Source organism: Diplodia seriata, assembly GCF_021436955.1.
Source record: "Diplodia seriata strain FDS-637 chromosome Unknown scaffold_10, whole genome shotgun sequence".
NCBI lineage: Eukaryota > Fungi > Ascomycota > Dothideomycetes > Botryosphaeriales > Botryosphaeriaceae > Diplodia > Diplodia seriata.
This window is the reverse complement of record NW_027117317.1, coordinates 1,226,612-1,246,538: the sequence shown is the minus strand read 5'-3', so window position 1 is coordinate 1,246,538 and position 19,927 is coordinate 1,226,612. Positions and strand designations below refer to the sequence as shown.

Genomic DNA, 19,927 nt, shown 5'->3' with positions numbered 1-19,927 from the left:
GAAGAGCCATAACGGAAAAAGGCCACTGCATTGGACTTCAGCGTTTTCCGGGAGTGCGCGAAATCTTCACCTACTAAGCCGCGACCACCTTCAACATTGTCCCATATTGCTGAGCATCCGCATCTACATCCACTTATCCGTTTGGTCTTACTCTCGGCTCTGTGCACGGATCCAGACTCGAAATCAGAAAAAAGAAGCCACAGAAGGGGGAAAGAGTCCATTCCTTAGACAGCAGCGGTGACAAGTGTGAGCGGTCGATCTGGATACGAAGGCAGATCGGGCGGAGGCGGCGGCGATCCAGTGCCCGTTGATTCCAGCAAGGAGCTCTGCAGACCGATCAGATCGATGGAAAAATATAGTTGTCAGTGAGCCGGGGTGAGCTGCAACGGCAAGTGAGTTATGATGGTCGGGGCTCGATATCAGCTGGCACGTCCGTGTCTGCGGATAGCTGGCTGGACCGCCCGCGTGATTGACGGCCCGGTTACAAGTGACCGCCCTTGCAGTCCATCCGCACATGCAAATGGCTGCATTCCATGGTCCTCTGCTCGGTTTAAAATGAGCACGCCTGACGGAGTTTTGAGAGAACATCCAGCTCTCGTCTCTTACACGAGAAGCTGGTTACAGTTTAACGACAAATACCTCCGACATATTTACTCCGGAACCCCGGCCTCTTTTCCGCCTCAGCCCGCTCCGCCGCACCAAGACCAGTCTGCCCATTCATCATCATCATCATCATCATCAGCGTCGTCGTCACCACCTTGTGCATCTCATCACCTCATCCCAAAAACGTCGCCCTTCACCATCACGAACAAACACCGCAGCCCTCACAACGCCACTTTGAGCTCACACCCAGCTTCGCCCACAACGAAGGCGCGGCGAGGACAGTCAAATGTTCCTGAGGAGGCACCCACCCAAGTCAAGGTCTTTGTCCAGTGCAGTCATTTTCCTTCCTTGTGCATACACCCATGAAGAGTGTATGCCGCTGGTTGTTGTTGCTGCAACGGGCTGACACAGTAGATTTATATATGCGAGGCGTCTGCGCAAGTCGTTAGGAGGTCGGTCACCCCTGACAGAACACGAGACGGCTGAGAAGCTCCGCGCGTGACGTCTCGTACCCGTGCCAAGGGAGGCGATCGGCCGGCCTACCCACGAACTTGGAATCCGAGAAGACATGATCCCGCATGGATCGGGTCGGAAAAATGTAGTGGCCGCGTTCTGTAGTGGAAGGTCAAGGACGACAAGATAGTGTTGAGAGACATACGAAGAAGTAGCAATCCATTAGCCCTCGCGAGTGATATGCCTTACGTATAAGCGGGTTCCCAACCAAGTGTATATGCCAAACCGAAAGCATTAAAACTTGCAAAGTATGCAGCACATGAAGCAAAACTTGACGCATCAAGCGGCTTCATGAAACGAGAAAGTGCGGCTCTAGCCAGCACAAGAAAACTGAAATAGAAAGGTGAAGGTAGGAGCGCATTGCGCGCCAAGGAAAGTTTCTCTGTGGCTCATCTGTGTATAACGCAAGCCATTTACACCTCGAAACCACCGGCTTTCCCTCAAGAGTTCAGCAGAGCATCCACATCAACCCGCTGATAGAACGAGATGTGGCCGAACGGGACCCAGTATTGCGCCAGGCGATCATGCGAGATCATGATCAGTTGCGAAGAAATAAACTCGTCTGCGGAAAAACAGCGTCAGTGTCCCACGCCCGGCTCAGTCAAAGAAACTCGAAAACGGAAAAGACCAATGGCGTGAAGAATCACACTCACCATCCCGATAGCCCCTCGCAGCAATATGCCCCACACTCTTCACCACTCTCGCCCCCCTGAAGATCTCCTCCTCCGCCGTCCTCACGAAACCCTCCGGTCCGATGTCCGGCGCGATGAACGTGTACTCGCCCCGCGGGATGTTCGGATCGCCCGTCAACTTGACCGCCTCTATCCTGCCCGAAAACAACTCATCTTCCCGCCTTCTCTTCTCGCGCACTCGATGCTGCTCTGGCGCCTGATACTGATCGCCATCCAAGACGGTAGCAGTGCTCGCATCCAAGCTCCCCGTCGTGGAGCCCAGGTCGACAAACTCCTCGTCGTCCTCGTCGCTGGTCTGCAAGTGGCTCTGGACGCTGGCCCAGCTACCGACCGAGGATGACGACGAAGAAGCGGTGCTGGCGCTGCTGTCGCGGCGTGCCAGTGCGCGCATGGCGCCTTCGGGCAGTGGGGCGGGATCGTCGGGCTGGAGGACGAGGAGGAACTCGCAACCGTGGCCGGCGTAGTCGCCGCACCAGATGCCACGCCAGGGCTTTTGCGGGGTAGGTGTGTACAGCTGAGGATCGAGCGAGGCGAAGGTCGTCACGTCCTCGCCCACGCGGGCGGTGGTGAAGCCGCCACCAACAGCGGCGCCATTGTTCTGCAACGGGTGGGGGTGTGAGAAGGACATCCACTTACGCAGCCGCCAGGTCGTGTCGCTGAGCTCGGCCAGCCGCGCCGGCTTGTGCCCCGTGCCGCGGAAGCGAGTGACGCTCTCGTTGCGCGTGCGCTGCGCGGCGGGGATGGTGAGCGGCGGCCACACCTTGCTGCCGCGCGAGACGATGTCATACGGAACGGGCCGCGCCAGCATGAACAGCGAGAAGAGACCGTGGCCAGCAGCGTCATTGTGGACTTCCATGGCGAGCTCACGCTGCAAAAGTTTGCCTTCGTCGGCGGGCTGGCTGTACGCCGCGCGGTTGAGCCTGACGACGGTCGTGGTGCGGTCGAGCTGGACTTTGGGCGAGAAGGTGTGGATGATGACCTCGGGATTGTGCTCCCATAGCTCAAAGGTGTTGGGGAGGCGCTCGGCAACGATGGAGTGGGCCTCTATGCAGTCTTCAATGGGGTTGTAGCGGGCAAGGACGAGCTTTCCGGTGTGCGCCGTGTCGGCAAACCACAACTTTCGGCGCGGGAGGAACCAATACGGCTCGTGGGTTTGAAAAAGCTTCCGCCACGAACGCGGTGGATTGGCATCAAATCTAACGGAGTGAGTGTTTGAGAGGACGATGGGCTTCCAGAGCCGCTCATCGCTCGCATGGCTGCGTAGCAAACGGCAGGTTCGAGAGAGTCGGCATAAATCGGACGGTGGCAACGATGAGAGAACCTGCTGGATGAGCTCGGCGGGTAGTTCGAGGAGAGGTGAGCAAGGACGGTTGGGGACGTCCATGCTCGTTCTTGTTGGCGATGGGCCTGGATCGACAACGCTTGGTCTTATACGGGAGGAGGCTGTGGCCTGAGGGGCCTGTGCCTCAGACGTGCTGTAGTGCGGGGTTTTGCGCGCTGCACGACGCCGCCGTGGTCCTGATGCGTGGATAAACAGGCGGGATGGGGCCAGGGAGCCAGATATATCCGGTCCTTCTACGAATGCAGGAATGCTGATCAATCAAGGCAGAGTAGGAAAATGATAGAAGCAAGCAATGCAATCTCGGCCCGAAGCGGTGAGGCGTCACAGGTGGTCAAGATAGCCGCCGGGATTGGGAGCACTACGGGCGGTTTGGAGAGAAGCTATCGTGGCGCAGGTGTCGATGGCTAGCTTGATGGCGGGCTGCAAGGGTGGCGACGGTGCCGGCAGGAGCCTCTCAAAGCCCAAGATTATTACTATTCAGCGGCGTGGTAGCCTCGGAAGCGGGCCGAAGTTCGGAAAGGAAGGTGGCACCGGGTAGCGGTTCTGGGGCGACAGAGTCGACGGGCGTTTATGCTTGTGGTTGGAGGGAAATGAAGCTTGGCCCAGGCCTTGGAGACGGCTGGAGATGGCGCGATGCCGGGCGGGTCGAGTCGTGAAACACGCGGCGTGATACGCGGTAGCGACAACGGCGCGGAGGGCTAGCAGACGGTCGAGAGATAGTGGTTCAGAGCGCAATCGGGGCGGAACAGGCGGGGGCACGTGAGGAGAGAGATGGTGGTTGCGGAGAAGCAGCCGGCGATGATGGCATGATGCGACATGGCCCGCCGTTGGCTGGGTTCCGCCTGCCGCCCCAGCTAACGGCGCCCGGCTGACCTCGCCGCGCTGGACCGACGCATCACGTCCGCACATGCATTCGACGCCAGAAAACGGCTGCACGAAAGTCACGATGGCCGGCCGACGTGGTGGGGCTGAATGATCGCTTCGAGCGGAGCATGCAGCCAGTTGCCCGATCTGTTGCCCGGAGCGATGCCGAGCAAATCGCTCACATGCATGCAGATTTAATATATGGCCTCGCTTCGTCGCGCTTTAAATAGACGCCTTGTTCTTACTCAGCGCCGGATTCCATCCATGCCAAGATGATTGGCAGCAGGCAGAATGTTGCGTCTCGCGCGTTGGGAAGCATCCCTTCGTACTCGTACATGCCTACCGGAAGCGGAATCATTGTGTTTATAGGCAGTTGAATACAAGATCCAGACACAAATATACGTTTTGAATGCGCACATTTACGTCTAGATTGTGGATTCAACTCCCCATGAAGAGCCCCAGAACGTTCTGGGCCGGCCAAACATTCTCGGCGACCGCGAGCGGTGTAGGCGTCCTGACCACATTGCTATCTTTGCTATACACGCACAGAGCCCCATATGCAGCAGAGTGGGATTGCCAGCAAACGTGGGAGGGGAAGCTGGAGGGGGCTGGGGCTGCGAGTGGCTGAAAAAGAGCCAAGCACGCGCTCGGACACGCACGGTCGCGGCTCCCATGGTTGAGACGCGTTGAAACAACGGCATCCTACGGCGCACGCGCAGACGGCGGCTGCAGTCAGCTGTGCCTGCCTTTTAAACGCATCTGCCCTCGTCAGGAAGCCCCGCGACAGTTTCGCGTTACGCATGACGCACCTGTGCGATCCGAGGCTTGCTGTTCCCTGGACGACGGAACGAACAGGAAACAAGACTGGGGGCAAGCGCCAGCCACGCCCGCACTTCTAATTTGCCGCCGTCGTCACAATCCATCATCTCCTCTTCCCAGCTGCCGCCTAGCAAAAACAACCCCACTCGCCCTCGCAAAAACATTTCGCGGGCACCGACCCTCTCCACCTGGCATCTTTGCTCCCCACACGCCGGTCCTTCCGCGCCCTGTTACCTACCCCAGAGCCTGCCCACACCACAACGCAGCGAGGTAAACAACATGGGTCGCCCTTCCAGGAAGTCCGCCGCTGCTGGCCTGCAAAACCCGCCCAGCTCGTCGCAGCCCGGCCCGCGGGGCCGCAAGAGACGCACCTCTACCGAGTCCATCGTCGACGACGATCGCTCCCGCCGCGACTCGACCCAGCAGTCCGACCTGGCCAGCGTCCATGAGGAGTCGAACGCTGGCTCCGACCCGGAGCAGCAGCGTCCGCGTAAGAAGCGCGTCAAGCGCGTCTCCGTCAGCCACCATGACCAGCTCTCCCAGGAGCTTCAGGAGGCAGCCGACCACGAGCCTCGGAGCCCGCCTGCTCAACCAGAGTCCATCCTCGTTGATTCTCAGCCGCAGTCACCGCCGCAGCAGACCCATCGTCGCGTTCGGTTCTCAGACCCCGGCCCGCCCATCCCATCCGCAACGCCCACCCACAGGTCCTCCTTCGGCGGCCCCGTCACCCCCAACGTCCGCATTTCTTCTAAGCCCAACCGCCGTCTAACACTGCCCGCTTCGTTCGGCGCCGCTTCCCCCGATGGGGGTATGGTACAATTTACTCCGCTCCGTGCTGTTCTGGAGGATCGCAAGCGGAGGAGACTTCGCCGCATTGGCCTCAGCGAGGAGATGAACAATATCGATGAGCATAAACGCGAGGATGCCCGTGCCCGGCGTGAGCTTCAGCGTCTCCGTGAGGAGCTTCAAGCCAAGGACAAGCGGCTGAACGACCTTCTCTACGAGATCGAGGTCCAGCGTCAATTCGCTATCGAGGTGCAGGACGCAGACAGGGAAAAGGAAAACGAGAAGGTCAGGGCCCTTGAAAATCAGCTGGATAACTTGAGGAACGAAATCTCGGAGCAAAGGGAGCGCCACGAGCGTGAACTTGCTACCATCGAGGAAGACCCTCACGAGGATATCGACATGGATGCGGGCATGGGTGGTCCGGCCTCGGACGCCGATGACAACGACGGCTTCATGCTGATTGAACCTGAGGATATTAATTTGCAGAAGGAACTCTCTCAACTCCCCGATGCGGACGAGAATGATGACGACGGCATTGCTGAAGGCACTCAGACCGATGGCGCTGCTGATGTTCCCGACCCGAATCACGAAATCCAGATCCAGCAGTTCGAGAATGCCATTGCCGAGCTCAGCAAGGAGGCGTCTGAGGCCAAGGCTGCTCTGCAGATCTTGTCAATTGAACTCCAGACGCTTGGCTTCACCGAGCCTGAGGCCAACGCATATGATGTTCTTACGTCGCTCCGCTCCGCCTTCCAGCATGTGCGCAACGAAGTCGAGGCCATTTGTCCCGGCGATCCAGTCACTCAGCTTGGGAATGGTGGTATGATTTATTCACTGATCGAGAAGCTGAGGGGTCTGAGAGACGAGGTCAACGAGAAGGTTGGCGAGGCACGCCAGCAATCAGAAATGAACAACATTCTCAACAACCAGAACAAAGGTCTCGTCAGCAAGATGGCCGAGTTTGAGGAGAGGAGGCAGACCTTGGAGGGTCAATGGCACGAGCTTGATGTGGTCAGCGAGAAGAAGACCAAGGAAATCATAGAGCTTGAGGAAGAATTGGAAGCGTACAAGGCGGCGGTCGACGAGCGCGATGCCGAGATCATCGACCAGGACAACAAGATGGATGAGATGGAGGTTGAGCTGACAGAGCAAGAACGCGCGGGCGAGCGCCTGAAGGAGGAGATCAATAGTTCCCGCGAGGAGGTGGCCTCGTTGCAAGAACTCATCGGTCGGGTTGAGGAGGAGTCCCGAGACGCTCTGGAGAAGCTGAAGGAGGAACATGCCGCCGCCATCGCTGAGCTCGAGCAGAAGCTGGCAACCGAGCAACTCCATCGCGAGCAGGCCGAGCAGGAAATCGACGAAAAGACCTCCTTCATCACCCAGCTCGAGACCAAGGTCGAGGCTGCTGAGACGGATCTGGAGGAACTCCGTGAGAACCTGGTCGAACTCCAAGAGCTCAGGGATTCAGAAAGGACCCAGCGAGAGACTGCCGAAGAGGAGCTTGATGACAAGAACGCCACAATCGCCGAGCTCGAACGGAAGGTCGAAGATGCCGAGGGTGATCTGGAAGACCTTCGCGGCGAACTGGAGAATATGCGCAACCTTGCAGAAACTGAGCAGGAGCAACTTGAAGCTGCCATCGCTGAAGTTGAAGAGAAGGATGACAAGATTGCTGAGCTCGAGCAAAGTATCCACGATGCCGGCCATCATGCGAACGAGCTCCGCCAGAAGCTGTTCGAGCTCCAAGTGCAGAAGCAGGCTGTCATTGACGACCTGCAAGACACGGCTGCCAAGCGTGAGGAACAGTACAACCAGGACATCGCGACTGAAATCGCCCGCCGGGAGGCAGCTGAGCAGGTCTTCGCGGATCGCAATGCCGAGATTGCGGAACTTCAGTCTAAGCTTCACGACACCGAGGAGAACATCGAGGTCATGACGATTGAGAAGGACGACCTGATCTCGGAGTTGGAAAAGAGGGTTGACAAGCTTGAGGAAGATCTCATCCAACTCCGGCTGGAGTACAATGACCTTGCCGACCGGAAGGCTGAGGAAATTCAAGCTCTCCACGATGACATTGCCATCCTGAACAGCGATATCAATGAGAAGGGTCAGCTCATTGAGCAGCTCCGCACGGAGGCTGCTGAGAACGAGGAGGCCCACAAGCGTGAGGTCGAACAGAAGGAGGCTCGTATTGTCGAACTCACCGAGGAGATGGATGCCGCCCGCACCGATATCGAAGCTCTTGAGACACAACGCACCAGTCTCGAACATCGCGTCGAGGACGCTGCTGTCCAAATGCTTGACCAGCAGAGCACGCACGCGAGCGAAATCGACTCTTTGCGCCATAAAATCGAGAACAATGAGGCCGAGATCGACCGGCTCAGGCGTGCACTCGAGCTGCGCGAAGACAAGTACACTTCAGATATCAACAAGAAGAACGAGCAGCTTGAGTCGCTCCAGCTCCTTGCTGACGACCGCCTTACGTCAATCACCGCCCTTGAGAATCAAGTCGAGGATCTCAAGAGGAAGTTCCGCGAGCAAACCCTGTCCAGCCGCAAGACGATGGCGACCCTCGCGCAAAGCTTCCTCAATGCTGCCGAGGATGCTCGGGACATCAGCGACAGGCATGCCGAAAACTCCGAAGCCGTCATGCGCGATGTGGAGGATATGCGGCCGGTGGGCCTTGACGATAGGGTCAATGCCTTGAAGCAGGGCGGCCCTGCTCGTAGGGGTAGGCGTCAGTTCGACTCTGGCATTGGTGTCGCGGATGACGACGACATGCTGGAGGAGGAGACCCTGTGAAGATGAAGATTCATTTCACGATGGCATGAGCAACTTACGGAAGGCCAAGCCGAGGCTTCAGATTGTTGATTGTTTGGTATAACCTACCTTGGCGCGTATCCCCTTCTTCCACCTACTGAGCGTTTTATTGTCCCTTTCTTGGAAAACATCGATTTGGCCTGGCGTGCCTTATCCTTGGGGCAACACTTTTTGGTTAGATTCTCCTTTCGAAGGCACTTTGAAGTTTGCCCTTTGTATTCTTTTGCTTTCCTTCTTTTCCTTACAAGCGTGTTTCGTTTGTTTTTTGCTCAAGCAGAATCTGTTTGCTGCTTTTGGGTCCTGCTTTTTCAAATTCTTGAAAAGCACGACACGGTCACGAACGACTTAATGAAAGATTGAGAAAGATATCAACCGTTTCTACCCGGCAGACGGGACATCCCTGGGACATCCCTGGGACACAAGCATCAAACCTTGCACGGATGCTGGTTGTTTGGGTCGGTTGGTACATAGGTAGTAGTAGTGTAGGCTTTTGGTATAGTATGCAGATGCAATAGGCAAAAAAGTGAGCGTTTCCCTTTTCAATTGTTCATCCCTCACCAGGTAGCAGTGAGTACTTAGAAATCAATGTTGAAACAACAGTCCCTTTTGGCTCGACCATCTTGTGAACCGGCGTGTTGCCCTTTTCCTTTCCTAAGAAACAGACGATGAAATGGGGCCATGCCATCTCTTTTCCGCTTCGGAACCATCTCATTTACTATACTTACTTTGCTGCTTCTCCACCGCCTTCATCACCAACTCCACCACGCCCGGCTCCTTACTCCTCCTCGACCCCTCCGCCGGATTGATATAGAACCGCCGCCTCGGCTCAACGAAAAGCGTCGCAAACCGCTGCAAGAGACCCTTTTTCTCCTTCTTCATCACCTTCCCGTTCGCGTTCGCGACCCTCGGCACCCTCTCCACATTCGCCAACCCGTGCCAGAAGCCTCGTCGTGGCGGCAGGACCCGCAGCTCGCCGACGGTGGTGCCGGTCGTCTTCCAGAAGCCGTTGAGGCGCACGGTACGGATGTCGAGGAGGCTGTCGGGCGGCGGCGCGGCGGCGAAGCGGTGGAGCAGCGGGCGCGACTGGCGGGCGTAGTGGGGGAGGTGCAGGTAGATGGAGTTGACGAAGGGGGAGGTGAGGGCGGCGGTGATGATGAGGGGGAGGGGGGTTAGGAGGATTGCTGGGGGGTTTTTTTTGGTTAGTTTTCTTTCTTTCTTTCTTCTCTTGTTGGGGTTTTTGGGGTTGAGGTGGGGTGGGGGGAGAAGAAGGGTCAGTTGGGTTGGTTGGTGGTGGTGGGTGGGTTTGGACGGGGCAGGGCAGGGCAGAGTTCCATGGCCGTAACAACGGTGGTGCGGTTTGTTTGTCGACTGAGTGGACGATGATCGATTTTCGATGGCGGGAAGAAGGAGAGGAAGTGGGGCCGGTCAAAGCTCGACATTAGAGTACGAAGATGTCGAGCTTCAGGAAGGAAAATTTCGAAAATGCGACGGAGGGAAGGGGCGGGCCAGTACGTACCAGCAGGAGCTGCCCACCACGGGGAGTCTGGATGCGCGTGGAGGCGAGGTGCTATCACCAGGCAACCGAAGGCGAAGAAGACGACTGTGCCCAGCTTTGTGAAGGCGATCCAGGTCGTCTTGCCCGTTCCGGCATTGTAGATCAAAAGACGCTCGGGGAACACTGGGGTTTACTCTGTCAGAACCGCTGCTCCAGTATTTCGTGTGGAATGGGAGTACTGACGGGGTTTCTTATCCGGGTTCGCGGCAAAGTCCTTGGGCGCATTTACAGCAGGCTTTGGAGCTTGGGGTTTGGCGGCATTGGAAGACAGCCGCAGGCCTGGCAGCCTGTTCCTGACAGCCGGACGGAGACCAGGCAGCTTGGCCGCATGTAGCCTGGCCGCGAGGCGAAGACCAGCCAATTGACGCGTTATCATGACATTTATGGGCAGCGCTTAGACTGGAGGTGGAAAGAAAGGTTGGCATGAGCTTCGGACGGCCCACACGTGAAGGGCGTTCCAATTAGCGATGCAGGGATCAGGCCGCCGCTGCCGTCGATCGGGCCAAGGACAGCCTACCGTCGCGCACCCTGCAGCCCCAACCCCGGCCCAAAAGAGACACGTCTCCCAGCGAGACAATTCCCCCAGTACATCAACCCGAATCCTTACCGCTGCCGCCCCTCTGTCGTGCGGTAGGGGATTTTCTCCCACCCAGCACCCTCTGCGAAAACGCACCCAGTCCGCCTCTAGCCGCCGCCATGAAACTCTTCTCGCGCGTCGTCGGCGGCGCCGCCCTCTTACTGGCCGCCGGCCTCGCGCCTCTCTCGCACGCCTACAGCGCCCTCTCGGACGACACGCTCGCCGCGCTGCCCGCCGCGCCGCAGGACTTCGACATCCACAAGGGCGCCCTGCTCGCGCCCATCCTCATCCCGCGCGTGCCCGGCACGCCCGGCAACGCCAAGGTGCGCCAGCACTTTGTCGACTTCTTCACCAACACCCTGCCCGGCTGGCGGCTCGAGCTGCACAACTCGACCTCGACGACCCCGACGAGCAATGGCGAGGAGATAACGTTCGTGAATGTGATTGCGACGAGGGATCCGCCGTGGGCGCGGCCGGGCGATGTGGGCAGGCTGGCGCTCGTGGCGCATTATGATAGCAAGTTGACGCCGCCTGGGTTCATTGGCGCGACCGATAGCGCGGCGCCGTGTGCGATGCTGATGCACACGGCCAGGAGTATTGACGCGGCGTTGACGAAGAAGTGGGACAAGATGAAGGCGGAGGGCGTGGGCGAGGGTGGGCTTGAGGAGGAGAGAGGTGTACAGATCATTCTGCTGGATGGCGAAGAGGCGTTCTTGAGTTGGACGGATACGGATTCGCTGTATGGTGCGAGGTGGGTTTCCGGTCTAAGTTCTATGCATGGACAAGGGGATAGCTAACACACATCCAGAGCATTGGCCGAAACTTGGGAGGCCACCCATCACCCTGGCGTTTCGACCTTCCAGACGGCCATTTCTTCGATACAACTGTTCGTGCTGCTCGATCTGTTGGGCGCGAGCAGCCCCAGGATACCGTCGTACTTTCAAACCACCCATTGGGCGTACCAGGCTATGGCTAAGCTTGAGAAGCGTCTGCGTGGTTTGGGAGAGCTCAAGTCTTCGCCGAACCATCATTCTAAGAAGACCGGGACCAAGAAGTTCGATGAGCCAACATTCTTGCCCGATGCTGATAAGGAAGTTAGCGCGCTTATGGGCGGGATGGTGTCGGACGACCACCTTCCATTCATGATGAGAGGAGTAGAGATTCTGCACATGATACCCACGCCATTCCCCCGAGTCTGGCACGAAATGGATGACGATGGAGAGCACCTGGACCTCGATACCGTGGAGGACTGGGCCAAGCTGGTGACCGCGTTTGCTTGCGAGTGGATGGAGTTGGAGGGATTCATGGACACCGCCCCTGCCTCTAACATCGGAGTGCATACGGATGAAGAGAAGAACGGCGCGAAGCGGAAGAGAACAGTGGAAAAGGACGAACTGTGAGTCCCATCCCGATTGCTGCGCTTGCCCTTGTTGTTCCTGCCGTCGTTGCGGAACCAAGTTTTAACGCTTCACTCGTCTGTAGTAGACCATTATGATACTAGACCCTGGTTCGAGCAATCAATATTTTTAGCGACCATTCAATCGCGCATTAGCCGACGGTGAGACGGCTTCATCTCTTGTAAGTGCAGTGCATGGCTGCTTTCGACCTGGTGCAGCTGGAATGCAAGGCCAAGTGCTTGGCGCTTGGCGACATATTCCCCTACAATGGAGACGATAACTCCCTTCCCATGACCGCGAACAGAACTCAGCAGTGAGTGATGTGCTTTGTGTGCTTTCGTTGCAAACTCGATGCGGGACGTCAAAGGCGACATCAGAACGCATTGCTTTGTCTTCCGGGAGCATCTCCTCAATGACAAGCAACATGAAAGTGCGGTAAAACGACTTTCTTGTCTGCTTCCTTTCTATTCTCTCTGTCGCGTCAAACTTTTTTGAGTCCCAACCAATCTGAATATCACCAGCGTTGCTTCGACTTGACTCACTGCCACTCGCGATGGCAAACCGCAGGGGTAGCTTGTCTTCCGGTACATACAAATCGGAAGCTTCTCTTTTCGACGGGCAACGACATAGGGAACGTCGTGCTTCCATGTTCGACACCCCAGCAGACGGAAAGCCTCACCTCAGAATACGCTACTTAAAGCTCTGCGAACGTTACCCATCCAGCCCTGAGCATGATCAGTCCGCAACTTTCGAAGTTCCGATTCAATGGGACACCGAACGGGAGTTCATCCTTTACCCGGACGGTCGAGGAGGTCCAGTGAAGCTTCCTCTTCTACCCATTGTCAAGCGTCCATCTCCTGAGATGGTGGCAAAGATTCAAAAGGGCGAGCCTCTAAATTTCCTGGTGGGTTGCAAAATAACACCAGCGGCTGAAATCAGTCATCAATGGGGCCATGACGGCGCTATCACGCTCTACGATCCACAAGATTCACCAGACGCCGGCATTGAATATGCCTATCGGACAGATCACCTTCGTGAGGACCATGAGACGCGGCCCAACGTCTTGGCGAAGCCAGAGAGGAACCTATTCTTCATCACGCTCCAAGGGGATGACCTTCCCACCTATCATTTTTGGCAAGATGTCAAGAAAGATGGCGACCCAAGGGTAGCTGGCGACCTTGACTGGGCAAGCTACATGGACGCATGCGCTTCGAGGCGAGCAAGTCAGCAGTTGGAGGCCGACAACCTGCACGTTGCGGGCGAGCTTCACCGGGCACGCGAATATTTCGACGATTACGAACCACCTCGCGTTCGGCCCAGAAGATCCATTCGCATGTCCAAACCTGGAGCAGCAAGCACTTCGGTAGATGACTTCGATTTCGATGATGTGTTTGATAGTTCTTCTGAATCGAACAATCACTCTTCAGACGAGGACTACGACGCTGGGGTGGATTTCCCAGAGGATGACTTCCCCGAGGACGACTTGCCTGAGGATGACTTCACGGAGGATGACTTCGCTGAGGACGGGCTCACTAACGATGACAATGTTGAGGACTCCGCGCCTTGGTGGCGGTTCAAGTTTCCTCTGGGCTCGTCCAGCACGTACTACAAGTGCCCTCCCCACCTCACTGAAAATCCAGACGCAGATGTGGCTCACTTGATTGACGAATTCGAAAACAACCTCCGCATCGCTGGAATCGCACAAACCCTCGAAGACTTTGCCGTCTGGCAAAAGAACGCAGAAAAAATTCAACATTTCGGCGGAGGGCCCGCTCCCGACAAGCCTCCCAAGCGCGAGTGGCCTCAAAACAAGGCCGTCAAGACGGTCGCTTACCACTTAGCCATCGCCGCTAACGATGGCCTGCCACTCCTGCCACTCTCCGGGAACGAGCCTTGGACACGCGACGACAATATTGGTTTCTGGACCGGGAAGCTGCCGGCTGGGAACATCGTCAGTAAGAGGAAAATCAGCACCTTGAGCGAACTCAGCGATGACTCCAGCAGCCTGTTCGTCCCCTCCCGCTACACGGCTGCCTCGAATGGCCTACTCCAAGCGAACCCCGGTTACGGAATCCTAAAGTCTCCCGGAAGCACCGCGCAGCCCGGTCCATCGCCGCGTAGCCCGAGGGGTTCGACGGGGCAGTTTGATGTCGGCGGTTCGAGCGAAGGGCTCGTGGACGACGACCTGTTCTTCCGCGACTTCGACGGCGACTATACGATGGTCGACGCGCCGCCGCCGCGCCGTCGCAGCTCCGAATCGCCGCAGCTTCGGCGCACGCCATCGAAGGTCAGGTTCGACCTGCCCAACGGCCCGTCTGGGAGCAGTGATCTCGGTGGTGGCTTTGCAGGCCCTGCATTCATGATGCCGAAGGATGGCGGGCTGTTCGGAAACGAGTCCCCTTTCCTCGAGATCAAGCTGTACGACGGCCGGCTCGATGCCGACGGCACCATCACGCTGCCCGACACTTCGCGGCGGTTCCGCGTGTGGAGGTGGTCGGACAGTACGTGGGGTCCCGATCGAGCGCGCGCGCAGTATGAGGACTTTTGGCGCATCGCGGAGGAGCTGCTGGGTAGCCAGCTGCAGGGACCCGAGGACGAGGTCGAGCTGAGGGTGTATTCGGAGGACGGCGCGAGGTCGGAGAACGACTGCATCTGGGTGGATCGGAGGGTCAAACCGGAGACTTTTCAAGAGATGATGGATGCGTGGTTGGAGTACGTCACGGGGAGTGAGGTGTACTTGATCCCAGTGCCGAAAGTGAGTCGCCCCTTCTTACCCGCCGCCTCTCCCGGCATCTCTTATAGAGCTTTGGCTAAGCAGTTTTCGACGCTGCAGATAGCTGAAGGCACGAGACTCGGCTCCGTCCTACACCGGGCTCGCAGCTTCAGCATCCCCAACATCCCCAATGCCGTCGCCGGCACCTTGTCCGGCTGGTTACGCCCCCAACGGGCCTCGACTGTCGACGAGCCCGATGATGTCGCATTCCCGCCATTCGACCCCACCGACTGTGTGGACTGCGGCCTCTACATCACCACCCCGGACGAGTACGCCGAGCATTACATGAAGCACTTCAGGGGCCGGATCGGTGCGCCGCAAGCCACACATCCAGGAGTGCAGTGGGCTCTGGAACAAGCGGGCTTCCAGCACAGCTGCCCGACGTGTGGTTTGGACCTGACGGACCTGTCGCAAGCTGCGTTTGCGGTGCACGTCGAGGCGCATGAGCGGCAGGGGATTGGAAGGGGCAGGAGCGCTTCTGTCGCGCCTGATAGTCATAGTGGTGGATTGCGCGCGCTGCAACGAGCAAGGGGGGCGGGCGATATGCGTGACGAGTATCTCCCCGAGGGAGCAGACGGGGAGGAGCAGTACAGCGGCAGCAGCGGTGGGATTGGCAGCAAGGTCTGGCAGGCGCTGTCCGACGCATACAACGCGGGCATCGGACGAGTGCGGTCAGCGAGCGCGCCACCGCCGTCGTCCCCTTCCACTGCTCCTCGCACACACCGTCGCAGCAGCAAGAAGAAGAAGCTGTTCCCCGACTCCAGCGCCGCGTCCAACATCTTCGACGAGTCCTACACGACGCCGCAGCATCGTCTGCACCGCGCCTCGCAGTCCCGTCGTCCTGCACCCACCCCGCGCGGCCGCCGCACCCGCCGCAGGCTCTCGACCGCCTCACCCATCTCTTCCACGTCGCCGTCTTCCCAAGCACCCGCGCCCGCGCCCGCCCCGCCCGTCCGGCTCACCGCCGACGAGCTGCTCGCCGCGCTCTCCGACGACCAAGAAAACGAGCGCGTGCGCCGCGCCAGCCTCGGCCCAACCTTCCCCTCGTCCTCGTCCTCCTCCCTGCTGCTGCACCGCCCCGGCGCAAACAGCCAGCGGCAGCGGCTGGGCCAGTACACGCCCGCGGGTCGGAGTGATGACGATGCCGCCGGCGGCTACGCGGCGATGCGCGGGCGCTTTCGCTCCTCCTCCTCGGGCTACCACCACGGGCTGCCGCCGTACACGCCCGCCCCGCTGCGGCGCCACGCGCCGCCCCTGCCCGCCGGATCTCTGACGCCGCCGCCGCCTCCTCCTCCTCCTCCTCCTCGCTCTTCGTCGTCGTCGTCGTCGTCGTCTTCCGTCGCCGTTGCTAGAATATTTAGTAGTAGCGAGGAGGGGGACGAAGAAGGTGGCATCACGATCCCGCCCGCGCTCGCCCGCGCCATCGCCGCCGGCCAGCCGGTCGCCGAGATCGAGGTCGAGTGGGGCGAGGTCGTCGGCGCGTCGGCGGCGTTGACGGCGTTCTGGGAGAGGGTCAAGAGGGCGTTGGAGCTGGAGGACCGGGTGAGGGGCCGGCTGGAAGAGCGCGATGAGCAGCGGGAGGAAAGGCGGTGGAAGCGGTGGGAGGAGGGGAGGGAGTGGCTGCCGCAGCGGCAGGGACGGGATCGTCCCACGTTGGACGGCTTGGGCGAGGGTGAGTAGATCGCCTCGTTTGTGTTTTGGCCCGCCCGCTTCAACTGTTGTGCGAGGCTGGTTCTTGTTCGGTTTGCCGCTTGCTAATCAAGATGTTCCGTTTAGGTGCCTGTTCCGGTCTGCTTGAGAGGAGACGGGGAGTCGCGGGCAGGGAGAAGCAAGCGATGACGCCATCCTCGGGGGTACTACTGCCACGGCTAAGGAGAGGGAGCTTCCGGAGGCCGTCGCTTGCGGATCAGGCCAATATTTCCGCCGCTGAGGAAAGCGGTGACAGTGATGACGAGGAGGAGATTGAGCAATTGCAAGCCATCATCATCGAGAGGACAGATGAGGAGAAGGCGGAGAAGGGGAGGAAGAAGACGAAGGGTTCTACAGCGACAACAGGGAAGCGCCGGAGGACATCGCGGTCGACTAGGTCCTACAACCCCACCGCGGTTGACGAAGCTGAGGACATCTCCGACAAGGAGAGGGAGCAAAGGATCGCCATGGAGCTGGAGCAGAATATCGCCAAGCAGCTTGAGGAGGAAATAACAGCGGGAAAGAAGAGAAAGCGCGCGGGTAAGGCGGACGAGACGTACCGTTCTAACAAGAAAGTGAGAGGGGAGGAAGAGGTTCCGGAGGAGAAGAAGCGCAGTAAGCCGAACGGAAAGGCCAAAGGGTCGGCCAGTATCAAGAAGACGGTGACGATTGAGGTCTCCAGGGAAGCTGTCCCAGAATCCCCAGCTGCGAAGCCGAAACGCAAAAGTACGGCTGGCAAGCGCAACCTCGCTAGTGGCGATGGGGCTGTCAAGACAGGGAGAAAGGAACCAAGGACGTCTAGGAGTAGGACGCCGAGTCCAGAGCCAAGTCCGGAGCTTCCAGTCAGAAAAGGGTACTCGTTGAGATCTAGACGATAAGCATAGTGCTCGAGCGAAGTCGTTGGGTTAGTATGGTCTTTTCTTTGGGGCGTTGTCTCTTCTAATTACGTTGCATTTCGGCTGAAGTAATCACAACGTTTTACCTTGAGGTCACTCTTCTGATCCTCGGTGAAGCGGAGTGCCGAATATCAGTAGTGACGCGGCAGTGGGAATGCACTGACCGTAGCGTAGCTGGATAATAAGTTTATGGTTGGAGCCTTGGATGATATCAGGTCTGTTTACAATCCATGCGACGATATAAGGCAATATTTAATTTTGACCGGCAGGCCAGGCAGGCCTCCCTTTGTGAGGCCACGGCGGGTTGTTTGCTTCATGTAGATCGATTAGGACTAGCGTAGTTTGCTACCAGGTGGTGCTATAAAGCACCACCAGCAGCCTTCACCTATCGATCATCCTGCTTCACCATTAAATTTACATTGCCATTTGCATGCAAACTAACGATGGCGAATGTGGTAACACCGACTAACACCCTCTCTTTTATAGTTCATCGACAGCCGAAAAGAGGTGTTTAAACCCGCTTTCTATATACTTTAACACATGATAAGTCATGTCGTTGTTAATGGACACGCCGCTGTTCGTATATACTAAGGATTTCCGTCTATATAAACTGCGGTTCGCTGTAAGTCACCCTTACTCTCGACATCATATTCGACCCAAGCAAGCATGTCGCATCTTACTTCTCCTCTTACCACCCTCGAGGTCGGTCCCAACAAAGTTCCGATCTACGTTTCGAAGCACCTACTTACCGGAGCTAGCCCATTCTTCGATAAAGCGCTGAACGGAGGCTTCAAAGAGTCCAAAACCAATGTCGTATCTCTGCCTACGGACGAACCCGACATAGTCTGGCGACTAGTCAAGTGGATCGACACCCGTGCGGCAGACAACGACAGCGACCTCGACGAGCGGGACATGCAGGAAGCTTACTCGGATCCCCCCTCGGAATCAGACGACAATGTCTCGCAGGACTCCACCGCGGAGGAGGCGCCAGACAACAGCCTTGCTCCCGATTCCGCCGTCGACGCCAACGCGCTGTTCAAGCTCTGGTGCCTGGCGGAGCGGCTGCTGATGCCCGACCTCCAGGACGAAATCACCCAGTATCTCCTCATCTACGCCGCCAAAGGCGCCTACCGCAACACGGACCCGGCGGTGCCCAGCCCGGAAGCTCTGGCGTTCGTGTACGAGAACAGCCCGGACACGGCGCGGGTGCGCGACCTGGCCGTCGACATGGCGGCCGTGACGTGGGATACGGACAGGCTGAAGGAGCTGTCGGGCGCGCTGCCGGCCGAGATCGCGAGCGACCTGTTCGTCAGGGCGGTCAAGTACTGGCGCTTGGAGACGCCGGATCACCCGCACAAGCACGTGGATTACTTTAAGAGGGCTTTCGTGTCGAGCGCGTATGCCGTACAGAGCAAGCCGAGGGGCAAGAGGACCGAGCCCGCGCTTGTTCCGCCGCTTTGTCGCTGCGACGGTGCTTGCGCTCGGTGCCATGATTGGTGGGACTGGATCGGTTGCGAGGATCGCTTGCATCGCGCTTTGATGGAGGAGCAGGACCCGGATAATTTGAGCGAGCAAGAGACTGATTCTTAGTCTCGCAGAGCGTCATTGGAGAGATTGGGTTTTGGGGTGAGAAGTCTAATCTGAGCACGAGCGATTGGACTTTTGTTTTCCTACTGCACTGTTCACCGAGGAAGGAGTTTGGTCTCTGTTTAGAGATGAGTAAAATTAGTAAATTCAGATTTTCTGAGACAAATATGTTCCCCAAATAAGGCGTGACCCAAGTCTCTTGACGCAATGCTGTTTTCTTCGTTTACGGTAGTGTGCGGTCACTCTCTCCCACTGAGAGAGGAACAGGCCAGCTTCATATCATGCTGGAGTCGCAACAAGCGGCAAGCGCTTGATAAGCAAAAGCAAGGAATAGAAAATAGGCGTAGACATGCCTTGTCTTCATTTTAAGATCTCTATGAGAGCCTATACTAAGTATCGTAAATGGCGCTGGAGGGGGGCGCCGGAGGAGTCGCCGAAGAAGAGGAGAGCCTCAACACCATGCCAAGCATCGTGGCGTATGAAGACCGATGGGGAAATCTCTGCCGCTCATCGAAGAAATCCACACGCGGTTACGTGATCGCAGGAAGATCTCGTGTGGGTGAGAACTACGGAAGCTTGCAAGGCACTGATGGATTGTAGGTGAAGGATCAATTCATATGTAAATGATCAAAGTCTACGTACGTCGCTACTGCGACCAACCCCAAGAGGGTGGACCCTCGGCTCGTCTTAGCTTCACCCATCATGGCTCGTAAGATACAGAGCTCCGGGCTACTAGTCACCAGCACTGCGTAGAAGTGCGAGCCGTTCGCTGGTGTTCCTCCTCTTGCCGGCCCAGCCGCTTTCCTCGTTCCTCTTGCAAATGTCCCGCCCAGACCTGATTCATTCGTTGCCGGTCACGAAGGCCTCGAGCTCGGCCAAATCGGCCTCCATCTGCTGCTGCTTCTGCTCCTCGGTGAGCGCGGGAGTCGCGTCTGTGATGGCGGGGGTGGCGGCCGCCGTGAGGGTGGTGGTGGTGTCGGCGTTAGGGTGGGTTTGCCGCTCTCGCTGTTGCGC

The 19,927-nt window shown here is 58.0% G+C and overlaps 3 protein-coding genes across 3 annotated transcripts; 2 read left to right on the top strand and 1 right to left on the bottom strand.

The window, feature by feature from the left end:
* Positions 1–1,556: 1,556 nt before the first annotated feature.
* On the bottom strand, positions 1,557–3,192 carry SLS55_009580 (uncharacterized protein; the record flags this gene model as incomplete). The annotated part of the gene is made up of 2 exons (XM_066780978.1): positions 1,557–1,678; positions 1,770–3,192. 2 exons carry the CDS (start codon positions 3,190–3,192, stop codon positions 1,557–1,559), a joined length of 1,545 nt encoding a protein of 514 aa, XP_066628924.1.
* A 1,920-nt stretch (positions 3,193–5,112) lies between these two features.
* Positions 5,113–8,421, top strand: SLS55_009579 (uncharacterized protein; the record flags this gene model as incomplete). Its single annotated transcript, XM_066780977.1, has 1 exon — positions 5,113–8,421. One exon carries the CDS (start codon positions 5,113–5,115, stop codon positions 8,419–8,421), a length of 3,309 nt encoding a protein of 1,102 aa, XP_066628923.1.
* A 2,269-nt stretch (positions 8,422–10,690) lies between these two features.
* Positions 10,691–18,916, top strand: SLS55_009578 (uncharacterized protein; the record flags this gene model as incomplete). Its single annotated transcript, XM_066780976.1, has 6 exons — positions 10,691–11,322; positions 11,380–11,967; positions 12,692–16,413; positions 16,620–17,234; positions 17,875–17,948; positions 18,029–18,916. The coding sequence occupies 6 exons, from the start codon at positions 10,691–10,693 to the stop codon at positions 18,914–18,916; spliced, it is 6,519 nt and encodes a 2,172-aa protein (XP_066628922.1).
* Between the last annotated feature and the right edge of the window lie 1,011 nt (positions 18,917–19,927).